The sequence below is a fragment of the Asterias amurensis genome, chromosome 14 (genome assembly GCF_032118995.1).
Source record: "Asterias amurensis chromosome 14, ASM3211899v1".
NCBI lineage: Eukaryota > Metazoa > Echinodermata > Asteroidea > Forcipulatida > Asteriidae > Asterias > Asterias amurensis.
Genome location: NC_092661.1, coordinates 1,392,369 through 1,405,414, shown reverse-complemented (window position 1 = coordinate 1,405,414; position 13,046 = coordinate 1,392,369). Strand labels below are relative to the sequence as shown.

Genomic DNA, 13,046 nt, shown 5'->3' with positions numbered 1-13,046 from the left:
TTATGAACAACGCCCCCTTTTGACGTGTCCGTGCCATTTTCATTACATTCCTAAAGTCGTAAAACAGTCTGTCGCCCTCTTTTTTGTTGATGCCAGTTTTACACTATTGCACTGGCGGTGTACCATGCAGATCCATCCGATCCAAATTTATCCAGACTATTATACTCTGCCTCTATGAAATGAAGAATAAAGAAATTGTTCAAATGAGCCGATATTTTACTTCAATGTTCTGCCAGCTTGCAGTTGTCATCCATATTTTCCAGCGTGCCAAAGTTTGACAGTTAGCTACCTCAATGGTCAGTCAGGTTAAAACAGAAAAGAGGATATTGACCGTTGTATCTCCCTGTCGGGTGCAGTAACGGCGCACCCATGGGGCTTGAGCCACCCCCTGGACCCCACATGTTGTTTTAGCCCCCCCCCCCCCCAACCTGGCAAGATATTACCCTGACGTGGTGGTTTTTTGTTTACATATCCCCTCCCCCACCCCAATCCTTTAAAAATGTTTGTGTTTCACTTTTTTGTAAGATATTTCTATTGACCCAACCCAACCACCTACATTTCGAAATCAAGTTTTTAGAAAATTTATAATATAATTTATTGGAGAACTCACCCCCCCCCCCCCCCCCTCTTTGGTGGTGGTGGGGGAGGGGGCTGGGGGTTAGGGGGCGACAAAAATAAACTGACAACCAGACATCCGAAAATCACGACACAACTGTCTCGATGTATAAGGGAAATAAATTAGTTATATTTTTACATTCTTTGGGTTTCATTTCAATATGCACAACTAACAACAATCGCAAAATGTTAAACATTATTGGGCACTAAAATAGGAGCCTAAAAGTTGACTGCTGATCCGCAACGTAGGATGTGCTTAATGCACCTTGAGTAATGTGGACTTTAGTCGGTTGGTTTTAATACAAATAAGGGTTGGATTTGAAAGTTTGAAAGATACGTGCATTTAAATATAACTATTACATTATACCAGTTACATAATCGAATATAGGATACTTTATAGTGATACTTCAATGGAGGCAATTGCCTCGGTGCCCCTGGAATTGTTCCAATATCAAATTTACAATTTCGTCAATAGACGTGCCCTTTACCAAAGACTATAAAAAAACCTTTAAAAAAAACGTTTTCGGGTTCAGCATGGTCCAGAAATGGGACATGCCCCAAAAGGACCAGAGACATGGGTAAACTCCCAGTTTTTAGATTTACCGTATCATAAAACTTCAGACAATCCCCATGAGGTGATGCTGTCTTTTGGGTATATTACTCTTACTCTTGTTGCAAAGGCAATCCTGTTTTATTTTAAGTACAAAGTCCGACAAATAGTTTTGATTTTTGGGGTTGAACAAAGAATTGACTAGAGTGGGATTCGAACCAACGACCTCTGGATTAACGTGCCGGCGCTCTACCAACTGGGCTATCTAGCCCTATATTGGCGGTGTCCCTTGTGGTTTATATTGATACAAATAGTTTTGCGTAGATTTTTCAGGAAGACAATTATTGAAGGAAAGAAAAAACTATAACAAAAAACGTTATAGCATAGCAGCACCATATCAAAGTTGTTTGGCAAAAGCTTGATTGTCTGAGATTGTCATGAAGGCAACACAATCATACACTCTCTCCTTACGCACAATATTACGTATAATAATACTCATCATTAAAAAGATTCATTTTTATAACTCTCTATTCATTTTCAATGCCAAGTTAAATAAAAATATGGAATTTGTGCTGACAACTTAATTTTTGTACTTAAAGTTTTTATAGTTAAAATTTATACAGGTTGGTTCAACTTCGGTAACGATTATCAGACACATGGGTTACAAAGACTCCTAATTATTTATTATACGGACTTGATCACCGTCAAAACATTTTTATTCAAGAATTCGGATGTACATCATCATCAAGAATGGACCTAATGTAGTGACGTCATCACCCCGCTGCCATCTTAACGTAAAACAACAATATTATGATACAACAAATGGAAAACGCGATGCAGGTGCATGGACTGTGTACGCTCGCGCGCACAGGCTCAGCCAATGCGCTACCTTCTTTTGATACCTGCCAGAGGGCGCTACTCCAAATGACGTCATGTGCATGAGGTGTATGTGCAGTGGTGGTGGCAAGCACATTAAGATCGACCTGTTTCTGCACATACATCTTATTTCAAACTTCGAGGCTCGTAAATTACGTCAGAGATAAGATTAGTGTGTTGAGCCCACGTCAGTCACCATTGAACTCGCATCATTTCATATGGATTTGCATGGTTCCAGATTCGCAGTTAAAAGCGACATGACCGGTATTATACTTAAGCCAACACCTGTCCTTATCATTGCGGATAACAGGGGACCAGTCTACCCATACTTCAGCATTGATGTTTTATCCAAAATCAATTGGTAGGTATGGCAATTAATCTTTCCCAGAAAAACGACCAATGCACAGAATTTGCATTGCCCTGCTTTGACAACATAAATCTGGGCTTAGTGTGGGCAACGTGCACCTGCCTATTTTCGAAATCACGATTTACGACAACGGCTCAGGCCTTAAGACACTGCCAGCAGTTCGGGGAAAATGTACACCTTGTATATAACATTCCATGCCATCTTAATAAATTATTTCTTTTCGATAATGACAAATTATTTCCAAGAAAACCATTATCTGCCAGTTTGCAATTTTTTGAAATGTGCTTAAAAACTGCCATCCTGATTTTATTTTTAAGGATTCCCATTTTTTGGGTCGTTACGAAGAAAACAATTCCCATTGAAAAGCACTACGACAGTTGCAATTTGGTTGTGCAGAAAATAAAATTGCTGCCAGTTTGCTTACTTTTTGAAACCAGACTAACATTATGTCAGGGCCTTACACATTAAAGGCATTGTAGCACGCCTGGGAGTAAGACCCAGAACATTTTACGTACCATACGAACTCATCAATTTTGTTTTAAAATCTTTGTAAACAAATAAGCATTCTTTACTGGAAGCCGGGTTCTTAATCTGTCCATAACTACCTTCATCAAATATTTTACAAACCAGTCCTTAATCACCTTTTCTGTTTTACTCACTTTAAGTAAATTTCAGTTTTCATCATCTCAAAGAGGACGCCTTGGGCGCCGTAGAAGACATTAAAAAGGGCCTTTTCGAACCCACGTATACGGCCTGGGGCTCCAGTGCATAAGACTCCGTTCGCCTAAACTGCCGTAACGAGCGCATGTTTTTTGTAAAAACTAACTGGCCGGGACCTGAAACGGAGCCCAAAACTGAAGATGTGATTTCGAAAACGCCCTATAGATAAAATTTGTCAAAAATCTAAAACGTAACAAGTAATGAATTTTAAATGTTTCAAAATTAATTTGTAAATGTACAAAAGAAAATAATAAATAATTAAATTTGAACATAATTTTCATTACAATATAATTGAGTTGTTCAATTAATAGCTTACAACTATTATCTGATCTATATGTTGAAATGGCCCAATATCTGCAAAGCAGGACTAAGGGTACTTAAAAAGAAAGTATAATATTGAAGATAACCAAGGGACAAGTCAAACGAAATGAAACACAGAGCAATACCTTTTTACATGTAACCCGTTTAAAACGATAAGTAGATGAGTGTCCAAAGATTGTTATTAATTTGTGCGAATTATTACGACGTCCAAACAAGTATCGAATTCACATTCGGGCTTCACTCTTTGAACCATACCCTCGATGCTGATAACGGTGGGATGGGAACCTTGCGGTGACATCTCCATCAATCCGCCAGGACCTGAATGGCGTGTCTGGTTTTATAAGTTCACGATAGTGTTATACTTCTGTTTAACTGTTACTTAAACCACTGAAACCTTTTCCGATACTAACAGTCTTGTCGGATTCGGTAACGGCCTCAAGTTTTCAATTTCTCCATGGAAAACAACTTCACCGTACGTGACCCGCCGGCCCATGCGGGGCATCTTGCCGTTCATCCCCGGTACTCCGTTGAGCCCAGACCGCTCGCTGAGCAGCAGTGCGGGGGACGAAACGTTTCTCGGCAAGTCACCGTTCTTTCCGGAGAGAATAGGCCGTGGAAGAATCCCCTCTTCCCCCATGGCTGGCAGCGCGTTCGCGCCGCTCTCCAGTACCGTGATTTTCCTCCGTGCGTACGGCGAGTACTCAAGCGAATCATCGGTCTCCGAGTTGGTCAGCAGGGTTCGGGATTGTTCGGTTGTGTCTTCTTCCACGCTGACGTCATCAAGCGGCGTGTCGTCGTCGGGCTTTTCCAATTGCACGAAAAAGAGGATGCAGGCACCGATGATTGGGGGCGCCCCAGCGAGGAGAAACGCTAGCGTGTAGTCTTGCAGTTTATCATAGATGAATCCTATAATAAACAACAAAATATGAACATTTTATTATGGTAAATTGGCATCGTATTTTCGCGCAGCATGATGAAAAACTTCATTCCACAAACTGTTGCCCTTTTAGAGCGCAATTGTATTTACTATCCCAGCGAGCAAGGTACCTGTTACATGTATATAGGCATGAAGAATGTTCAAGACAAAAATGACCGCACCATTTTCTGCTTCTTCTGACAGATCGCTTGATTGTGTTCCGGTGCAAAAATTGAGACATGTACCGACAAAATAACTGATATTCAAACAAACACTAACCACAAGATCGCCTTTGAACGGTTGAAACGTAAAACTCCATAGAATACACATGCATGAGGGCAAGTTTTTACAGTCTTTAATTATTGGAAAATTGACCAATCTATAAACGACCCAAACTTGTTTCAAACGTTGTACCTGCTATTGGTGGTCCAGCCGTCATCGGAAACGACATCATGAAGAAGAGAAACCCAAGGGCCTTGGAGGCGTCTTCAGGCCCAGCCACGTCAAGAGCAATCGGTCCGATCAGCATCACAAAACAGCCGTCGAATATCCCCATGAACGACAGCATCAGAGCAAGAGCATAGAAGTTCCTGACCACCGGAAGTAGTGTAGAGGTCACGCCGATGACCAGGAAGGAAATTTGCTGAAGGTAGATTCTGTTGACCTTTGGCGAGTCGATTAGGCGACCGAAGACGAGGCGGGCAAGACCGGAAGTGGCCCCGATGCACGTGATCAAGACGGCCGGGTTGCCGCCGAGCTCGAGTTGGTTGACATGTTTTATCTGGTGAATTAAACATAACGACTTTAGTGCAAGGCTAAACTATAACATAATAGTAAACTTGCGGGTACAATGAAACTATTTTGAAAGAGCCGGTTTGGCCTCGACGTTTCGATCAGTATACTCTGCTCGTCTTCACGAGAAAGCACTTTAATGCACTTGATAATCGTAACAGTATCAAGGTCTCATTCTCGACAGTTCATTGGCCTGTCAAGCATTGTTCTGTGTTTACCATTATGCACATGACGTCATTTTGAGCAGGGCCCCCTATCTAGGCTGGAGGTCGAAACATGGTTGCTCATTGGCCAATATTGTGAGCAGTTATTTGGGCACATCCATTGTTTCAAAACAAAATTAAGTTGACTTACCAAATGAACAAAAGGAACAAAGTATCCCAGTACCGCTACTGGCACTCCGATTGCCCATATCCTATAGTTCCTCTTCTTCCAGACGTGCAAATCAAGCAGATCCATCAGCCCAAACAGGTTCTTGAGGGCGGGCTTCCCGTGCGGTGCCGACTCTGCTAAGCTCTCCAATATCTTAAGGTCAAAGTTTGCCGGAAGTGGTACGGGCCGGAAGGCTATCGCCCCCAGCGTCATGATAAAGGCCAACCCGGCTAGGACCCGTAGCGTGTTCGGCAACCCGATGCTCTCTAGAATCGCCTTCAACCCGATGGGCAGTACGATGGTAAAGACACCACTCCCAAAGGTCACGAGTCCGTTTGCCAGACCTATCCTCTTCCGGAAGTAGTGACCCAGGATGACCAGTGATGGGGTGTACGCTATGGAGAAACCGGAACCCACCATGACGCCGTACGTTAGGTAGAGAAGTTCGATCCGGGTTACGAAAGAGCTGGCGATCATACCGCCACACGCCAGGGCTCCTCCGATAACTCCGGCTGCTCGGCAGCCGATCCGGTCCGTAAGGATACTGGAGACGGGTGAAAGCATGAAGGTCAGACCGGAACAGAGTGAGGCTGCCCATGCTGCAGAATAGAACAAGGAAAAGAACAATCATTGCTTTATCTCCTTTGATGTGGAATGATTTAGCCTCGACCAAAGTTGAACAAGCTGCAGCGTGTTGTTTTATTTTATGTAATATATAACGTGTATGTACTTCTAGGATTTAACTGCGAATCTTCGTGTGAAATCAACTGAGGTCAAACGTAATATAGTACGGTTCTGGACGTACGCTCAAGACTTGTGTAAAGTATAATTCATTAGCCTCACATTGTGACGTCAGCTATTCAGGATATTATAGCTTTAAACCAGTAAGCACAAAGACTTGTTTCACCACTAGAGGGCCGAGCTGGTATCCCGGCCCAACTTCATAACTGAACACACAAATGATTCTTTCCTCACCACATAAGATTACCATTGAAATTTACATGTACCACGTGGCTGAGTTCTTTCTTGTTTTTGATATTAAGAAGAAATACCTTCAACAATATATTTTGATAACAATTGTTGGATCAATGGGTCAAGAAACTCTTTGAAATTGGACAATGTATTTTTAAACATCGGTGTGTAATCCTGCATAACAACTTAGCCAATCGGACTTTAAACGCCACTGAGAGGCCGTTATCTCTCAACGTGGTTATACAAGGTTCTTGAAATAGTTCCAACAAACGACGTCAACTTGTAAAAAACAACCGTAAAATACTCGAAACTCAATGAAGTTTATTGACATTAAGAACAAGTTTGGTGTGTTGGCTTTTTTTGCTGAAGTTGAATAAACACTTAAATTTAATCTGGGTGTTTGCTTTTAACTCGAGTTTCTACAACTAGACAAAAGATTATTTTAAGGATGTGCTGGAATTGTTGTAAATTGTGTGATTACGTGCTTTTTTTTACAGAAAGCTCTGGAACAGTGGCGTAACTTTGGGGGGGGGGGGGTCAAGGCCTACTAATTTGACCGAAATTTGTATAACTTTCTGGTGTGTTCCTTAACAACAGTTTACCCGGACAAAGAGGACATGTTGTAGGTCATGCTATACACGATAACGTGAACTTGAAAGCACCTCGGTATAATAGAAAGGAACCATTTAAAGGCGCTGGACACTATTGGTATTTACCCAAAATAAGGCGCTTGAAAAATAGACGCAAACAAAGGTTTCAGAAAATCTTTGCACTGAGTTTATGAAATTCTCGAGCCAAGTGGAAAAATACCAAGTAGGCGTGGCTTGTGATGGAGGGGGCGTAAACTCATATCAGATATTTGCATATAACGACATTGTAATCTCTATGTAAAGTGCTATCCTAATACGGATTATAATACAATGATAAAACGATTAGTTACTTTATTACATGAAACACAATAGTGTATTGTTTGCTGGTTGCGCCAATCAATGATGTCCTCGTATGATCTTTTTTTTTACGGCCGATGTGGCAGGAAACTCTGTCCCTTGAAGATTTCGGGTGTGGACCCTCATATTCTATATTACACAATTTGAGAGCCAATTTTAGGGATTTTCTTAAAGGCTGGACACCTTTGATAATTGTTACCAGCTCCTTCTGAAGTAACTTAGAATAATATGAGAAAAAGGTTATTTATCATTTAAGATTAATGTTAAAAAAATTCAGGTTTGAAGCTTTTTTATCAAGCATCTCAAAGCACACAGAGAAACTTGTGCAACAAGGGTGTTACTGTTTTTTTCTTTCAAAAACAGTTAAAGGCCTGACGTTTCGACCCTAGAAGAGTCTTTCATGATTTGTCTTTCATGATTTTCTTCGATGACCGATTGAACCCAACATTTTCACAGACTGTTATTATGCATTTTATGTTGTGAAAAACTATAAAGTGACAATAACCAAAGGTGTTCAGTGCCTTTAAGCTTTGTGGAAGATTCTGGCGGCAGAAATAGGTCCTTTATCTACTACAGTTGAAAGATGATTATTCTTTGGCCTGAAAATGTCAACTGTTCACACGACAAACAATTTTGACATGCATCGTTATTCTCTCAGAGCACATTGGTTTCACATTACAGTGCAGCGATAGTCCCGAATTGGACAAAATAAATATTTGTTCACTTTAACAGCATCACTCAGATTTTGAAAAGGGGTCAAGGCTGGTGCACATTATAGATTGGCTACGATTTTATTGTACCACTCGGCATCACTAAATTAAATGGGGCTATCATTCGATCACGTGACAGTTATGACGTCAGAGTGACGCAAATGATCTAAATGTTTATCTATACACATGTACAAGGATAGTGATTACTGTTCAAAGGTCTTGCTGTGAAGGGCAGACGAATTGTTTTAGTGAGGATATCATAAAATTGGTAGAGTCGTTAATTATTGTATGACTTATCATTGGATCCCCACGCTGCAGAAAATTCGGGATCGTTATGTGGCTTAAAGGCATTGGACACTATTTGTAACTGTTAAAAGGGACTACCAATATTTATCTCATACACTGGGTGTATGGTGTATCCCAACATGCATAAAATATCAACCTGGGAAAATTTGGACTCAATTGGTCATCGACATCACTCCTTGTGTGCTTCAGATGCCTTAAAAAGACTTCAGGCCTGATTCTTAATAGTTGAGTGAGACATTACCTCCTTTAAACTACATTACTTCAGAGGCAGCCGTTCCTCACAATGTTTTATATAAACCTCAATGTTTGATACAGCTCTCCATTGCTCGTAAGCAAGTAAGTTTTTATGTTACCAGAAATATTTTGAGCACTTGCCAACAGTGAACAGTGCCTCTAACCACTATCTTGAACCCGGGGTTTAATGATGGTTTATTTGACATCGGCTTCACACGCGCGTTCCACGGATACCCTGGGCATTTTCGTGTGACCTCACTCATCAGCAGTAATCGTTTATTGACCAAGAAAGTTCACACACGGGCATGGTATGAGAAAAAAAAAACTTGTCAGTTGACTGTTTAGGCACTCCACACAAACTAAGGATAACAACTTCTTTTGGGCCTAATTGTATCAGGGTTTTTGAGGTAATGGACACCCTTGTATTAATTTTATCAAAATAATTGTTAGCATTAAAACTTATTCGGCAATGAGCAAAGGAGAGAGCTATGTTGATATTATAAGACATTGTGAGAAACGGCTCCCTCGTAACGTAGTTTTTGGTTAATTAATTAATCACTCAATTAATCATAAAAAAAACTTTCCATGCCTGAAGCCCTTTTTGTATAGGCATATGAAATACACAATTTGTGTAGCAAGGTGGCAACTTCGATGACCAATTATTGAACCAAAATCTTCACTGGTTCGTCATTTTAGGCAAATGTTGAAATACGCCAAGTGAAAATATTGGTCTTTGACAATAAATTACCAAAGGTGTCCAGTGCCTTTCACACTAATAGTGCTCTGAAGCTGGTTTGGGTGTAGGGGGAGGCCCATACATGCAAATTTGCCTAAACCTAAACGAATACTAAAGAGTAAATAAGTATGCTGTCAACTTATCTCGAAATCAGTGATGGCGTATCTTGGGGGAGGGTGCCGCGGGGGGCACGTACCCCCCCCCCCCCCCAATGTGCCCAATTGAAATTTGGAACTTTGGAATTCAGTGGAAATTTCCATAGTAAAAGGGTGTTGGTTTACACTAACGCCACAATCTCTTATGGAGAATTTTATATTCATAAAAGTGCATGAAAAAGAAAACTTTTCCACAAGAGTCCACTTAGAAAATAATGGTGAAAACCCCCTATTAAAAATTTAGACTTATAATTCGCACATTATCCACCTTGGGTGTTCAACAAGGCGCCATGGGTGTTCTAGACAAACTGGTGAAGACCCTAGAGAATAACTGGCGAACCCTTTCCCTTGTGCGGGCCCCCTATTAATATGACTGGAATTCTTCGTGTATAAACTGTCAGAACTGAAGCTAGAACATCACTAACGACTGATTTCCGCCATGGTTACATAAATCATTTTAAACTTTAACCTCGGCTCAAGTTTTAATCGTTTAGTCGAGCGAGATATAAAACCAATGGGGCTGCGTTGTCGAGGGTTGGCCCCATCATAAACGTGTGCAGTGGCTAGCATGCGGGACCAGGGTGTCGACATAGGACTAGTGCCATACTCCTAAACTTAGTCTAGTCTATAGTCTAGTCCTAATAGGAGATACTAAAATAGATATTAGTCCTAAGTTAAGCCATGGGGGGAATAAGAGCCCTACATGTAAATGGTTAGGCCATGGAGCTGTTGTAGATGAATAATTATAATAAACAAGAAAATAAAAGTTCAACTTACACAACTTGAAGTTGTTGGCTCCCTCGACCTCTTCGTAGATCTTCTCATACATGACACCGAATGAGTTAATAATACCAAAGATGGTGCCGTTAGTCCATAGCGAGGCTAGGCAGACAACCCATCCCCAGCCGCCATCTTTGGGGATGATGAAGGCACTGGCACGGCGCCTCCTCAGTTTGTCCATGTCCACTTCCATCTCGCCGCTGTCTGTCCTAGACCTTCTCCGACTCATGTTGGAAGTTGTTTTCTCTGTACCCGTCAAACTCAAAGTTGGAACTTGCGAGCAAGCTCAAATTTTAAAACTGTATCTTTTGATTCTTGTCGGACGATCCAGCTGTACTTATAAACCAGAGCTCAGGCTATGATCTGGAGGTCACTATTAATATTGAACATAATCTATCAACTAATAGTAGGACTGTCCTTTTTTCACATAGCCTCATGCATGACGCTCCTACCATGGGTGGCCTAAGTTGACAAACTTTAAGCCTGTGTCACAATCCATGCAACCATGGAGCAGTAAGATGCAACAATCCAACTTCCAAACCTTGATGCCCACTTCGCGGAAATCACCACAAGAAGAGAAAGTTCCCCCACGACAAACAGAACAATGGTCAATAACACTTCTCTCCGGTGTCGAATTGTGGAAGTCTATTCTTCGTGACCTTAATTTGATAGCGCTGCGGTCTCCGTCCGATTGCGTAATTTTGACACTAACTTGATAAGGCAACAAATTATCACACCACTCGCTTGTGGAATTTATGACTGGTCACTTATGCACGCGTCTTTACATGTGGATGTAATTCCTGGGTGTGTAGAGATAAGATGAGCAAGGAAGATCGGAGGAGAAAACTACAGTCCTTTGGGGAAAAGTGGGAGAACAATAATTTCCCAATTTAGGCCACGACGAGGATGAACTCCACAAAACCACATAGGAACTGGGAACTCCTCAGAAAAAGTTGCAGTCACTTAAACATAAAAAACGGTTTACAAACTGCCGTTTATACACACGACATGAGGCAAACCAGTTGTCAAAACATGCTCCTCCTCAGGTCAAAACAAAATAGCAAAACACAATTCATTCATGACCATGACACTTAAACCGTACCTTCTTTCATGTGCTGTCTGTTGTTATCTTTGACATCAGTTCACTGCGACATCGATTTCTAACAGACAATGATGCTTTGTTTCCCCGACAAATTCCGTGAAACAAAGTTATTGAACACTCAATGATGGTGAAGTAACATCCATTTGTCTCTCACAAACTTTCTCAGTAGACAATGATGTATCGACTTTACATGACCATGAACTGTGGGGGAGTAGAGACGTTCTGGTGGCTCTTCTTCGATTGTATGCAGATGTAGTTTTAATCCACAATATATTGCGAACTTGTTTTCCTATAGTGACTTTACTGAATGAAGAAAACACACTTCGTGTGTGTCCACAAAGCGCAGAGATGTACCAATCCAAGCAACAACCTGTATTGACAGAACCTTTGGATTCAACTTGATGGAGAAATATTTAAAGCATGACCGAGCTAGATCAGCTGATTTCGTGACGGCCTAATGTTTGCTCTAGTGGTCGCCTCAAGTCACTGCACGCCAAGTCTATAGTCCACTCTCTTTTACAGCAAACGGAATACTGTTAGAAACAGAGTTATCAACCATAAACATGGTACTGGAGAGATTAAAAACTCCAAGTGACGTCCCGTGTGTTGTTTTATTATCCATGGACCAGGGTTCCTGGGTTATCAGCGAGCAAAGTTCACGGCGTTGATTAGCGGTCACAGCGAACTCCCTATACGCCGTCAAATACAGCATTTTGTCCGGTAGGCACAGCGGGCTACGACCCGGTGAATTATACTCACATGCCAATTAATTCGTCTTCGATTGCGTGCAGTCACGTAAGGAACAATCTCCTTAATACAAAAAACCTTGGAATTAGACACAGTTCAGGTGAACTCTCCTCAAGTTAGGGGAGTCAGTTGTTCTTTGCTAGTCATTCAAGACCGGTAAAAAGAACAGCTGATCGTCCTATACATTATGCATGCAGGTGTGAGTCTACTGCGGTGATGCAATACCATTGCCATCACGCGTGCGGATATTTGACACATAATGTAGCTGCATTGCGAAATCAACCCCAGAGTCCTTCAAATTCTAGTTCAGTGCTCGTAAATTTCATTCCAAAAAGCCGGCTCCCCCATCAATGAACCAAGCTGTATGTTCGCATTATTCACACTCCAGTAGACAGGTGTTCGAAATCTCACTTTTTAGACTGAACTGTTTATTTATTTATCCACCATAATAGTCTGTACGTGAGAAAGGCATAGCGGGCTTTTGTGCGAGGCGAGAGGCGGGAGCCATACAATCAGCTGTTAGTAGAAACATGTGTGACTTCACAATAGCTTGATGCGTGTTGGGGCCGGCGCGCGGGGTCTTTTGTTGTCTGGATACACAATGTTTTCATGGTTCTTTTGTTGTCAAGCTTAATTTTGTTTGTGCAGTGACTTTCTCCGCCCTTGATCGACTGCGTAAACAAAAAAAGGAGGGGGCAGTAACCCTCTCTCCGCCCATCAAAGGAGATCGACAAAGTCGGTCATTTTTACTTGAGGGATTAAAACAAAAATTTCTCACACTTCTGTCCCCCCCCCCGCCCCATTACAAAAAAATAAGTAAGTAGGCCC

The 13,046-nt window shown here is 41.5% G+C and overlaps 1 protein-coding gene across 2 annotated transcripts; it reads right to left on the bottom strand.

Annotated features, from left to right (window-relative positions):
- Positions 1-734: 734 nt before the first annotated feature.
- Positions 735-12,621, bottom strand: LOC139947038 (monocarboxylate transporter 10-like). 2 transcript variants are annotated; one of them, XM_071944862.1, is made up of 5 exons: positions 11,472-12,621; positions 10,367-10,742; positions 5,512-6,128; positions 4,780-5,146; positions 735-4,355 (listed from the first exon to the last, which is right to left on the bottom strand). In XM_071944862.1, the coding sequence occupies exons 2-5, from the start codon at positions 10,596-10,598 to the stop codon at positions 3,829-3,831; spliced, it is 1,743 nt and encodes a 580-aa protein (XP_071800963.1). In that variant the 5' UTR covers positions 10,599-10,742; positions 11,472-12,621; the 3' UTR covers positions 735-3,828. The 2 variants fall into 2 exon arrangements, with proteins under 2 accessions (XP_071800963.1, XP_071800962.1); XM_071944861.1 differs by having other exon boundaries at positions 10,367-12,621.
- Positions 12,622-13,046: the final 425 nt, after the last annotated feature.